Source organism: Nanorana parkeri, unplaced genomic scaffold (genome assembly GCF_000935625.1).
Source record: "Nanorana parkeri isolate BGI_ZX_2015 unplaced genomic scaffold, ASM93562v1 scaffold10, whole genome shotgun sequence".
Taxonomy (NCBI): Eukaryota; Metazoa; Chordata; class Amphibia; order Anura; family Dicroglossidae; genus Nanorana; species Nanorana parkeri.
Window position 1 is genome coordinate 696,272 of NW_017306278.1, and position 1,038 is coordinate 697,309.

The 1,038-nt window shown below is 52.6% G+C and overlaps 1 protein-coding gene across 1 annotated transcript in view; it reads right to left on the reverse strand.

Moving 5' to 3' along the window:
* The window catches only part of NAV2 (neuron navigator 2), a 224,746-nt gene that overhangs the window by 25,976 nt on the left and 197,732 nt on the right, over positions 1-1,038 (reverse strand). The window contains exon 23 of the mRNA XM_018554770.1: positions 917-940. Coding sequence (XP_018410272.1) covers positions 917-940 — 24 coding nt within the window. The remainder of the gene's footprint in view (positions 1-916; positions 941-1,038) is intronic.

A 1,038-nucleotide genomic window follows, 5' to 3' on the forward strand; every position in this document is an offset into this window, starting at 1 on the left:
AGCCCTGCCCCCAACCACCCCCATGCCTTCCCTTCCCCCACACTGTGCCACTATTACCTGGCTTCTCCCCACTTTGTCCCGCAGCCTGCTCAGTCCGGGTACTGACGAGATGCCCCGCCCCCTGCAGAGCCCGCGCTGTACTGAGAGCCGCGCATTCCTTGTGACAGCCGCTACTTGAGTCAGTGAGAGGCGGCCCCGGAGCCTCCGCGCCCATTCAATGACGGCCCAGCCTGCACGGGGGGCTGGGCCCGGTGGGGGCAATGCACGTATGGATGGAGATCTCTTGCGGCCAGACCCCCAGCCCACCCCACCTCATACTGACACTCGGCGCCGGGCAGCATATTGTGAATGGCTGCTCGGCGCGAGAACTGACGGCGCTGCGCTAGGAGGTGGCAGAGGATCCTCTCACCTAGAAAAGTAGAAGACACGCGGCGACCCACTGAACACGGGGTGGCGACCCACTGAACACGGGGTCGCGACCCACTTTAAGGGCACGAACCACCAGTTGAGAACCAAGGCTATAAACCACTCCCTCTGAGCCCAGGTCATCCCGGACTCACCCCTAGCCTAAGAAAAGAGAAGCAGCACTGTGATTAGCTCATATTTCTGCCACTCTGCTCTCTCCTCCAATCAGGATGCTTCTTATCAGCACATGAACTGGTTTGACTTCTCTCCAGTCATGCTGTACAGGAAGTTTAAGAAGCTGATCCCGGGTCCCTCTAGGATACATACGCTGTTTGCATTTTAAAAAAAAAACCCCCGAAACATTTCTTATGAATTTAATAATATTTGATATATGAATGACGGCCGAGCTGCATTCACTTGTGTTACATCTGCCCGGAGTTCAGCTTTAAGAAATCACATTTTTGTCGCAATTTAAAATTTCAAGAGAACGTGAAATAAATCTTCTGCTCACCTCTGATTGGCACTTCTCCTCCGGCTGGAAATGCAAAAAAAAGGTAAAAAATTAAATTCTACTTTGTAAAACAGCAGCAAATTCAGAACAGGAAGTGAAAGGAAATCTCCCCAACAGGAATG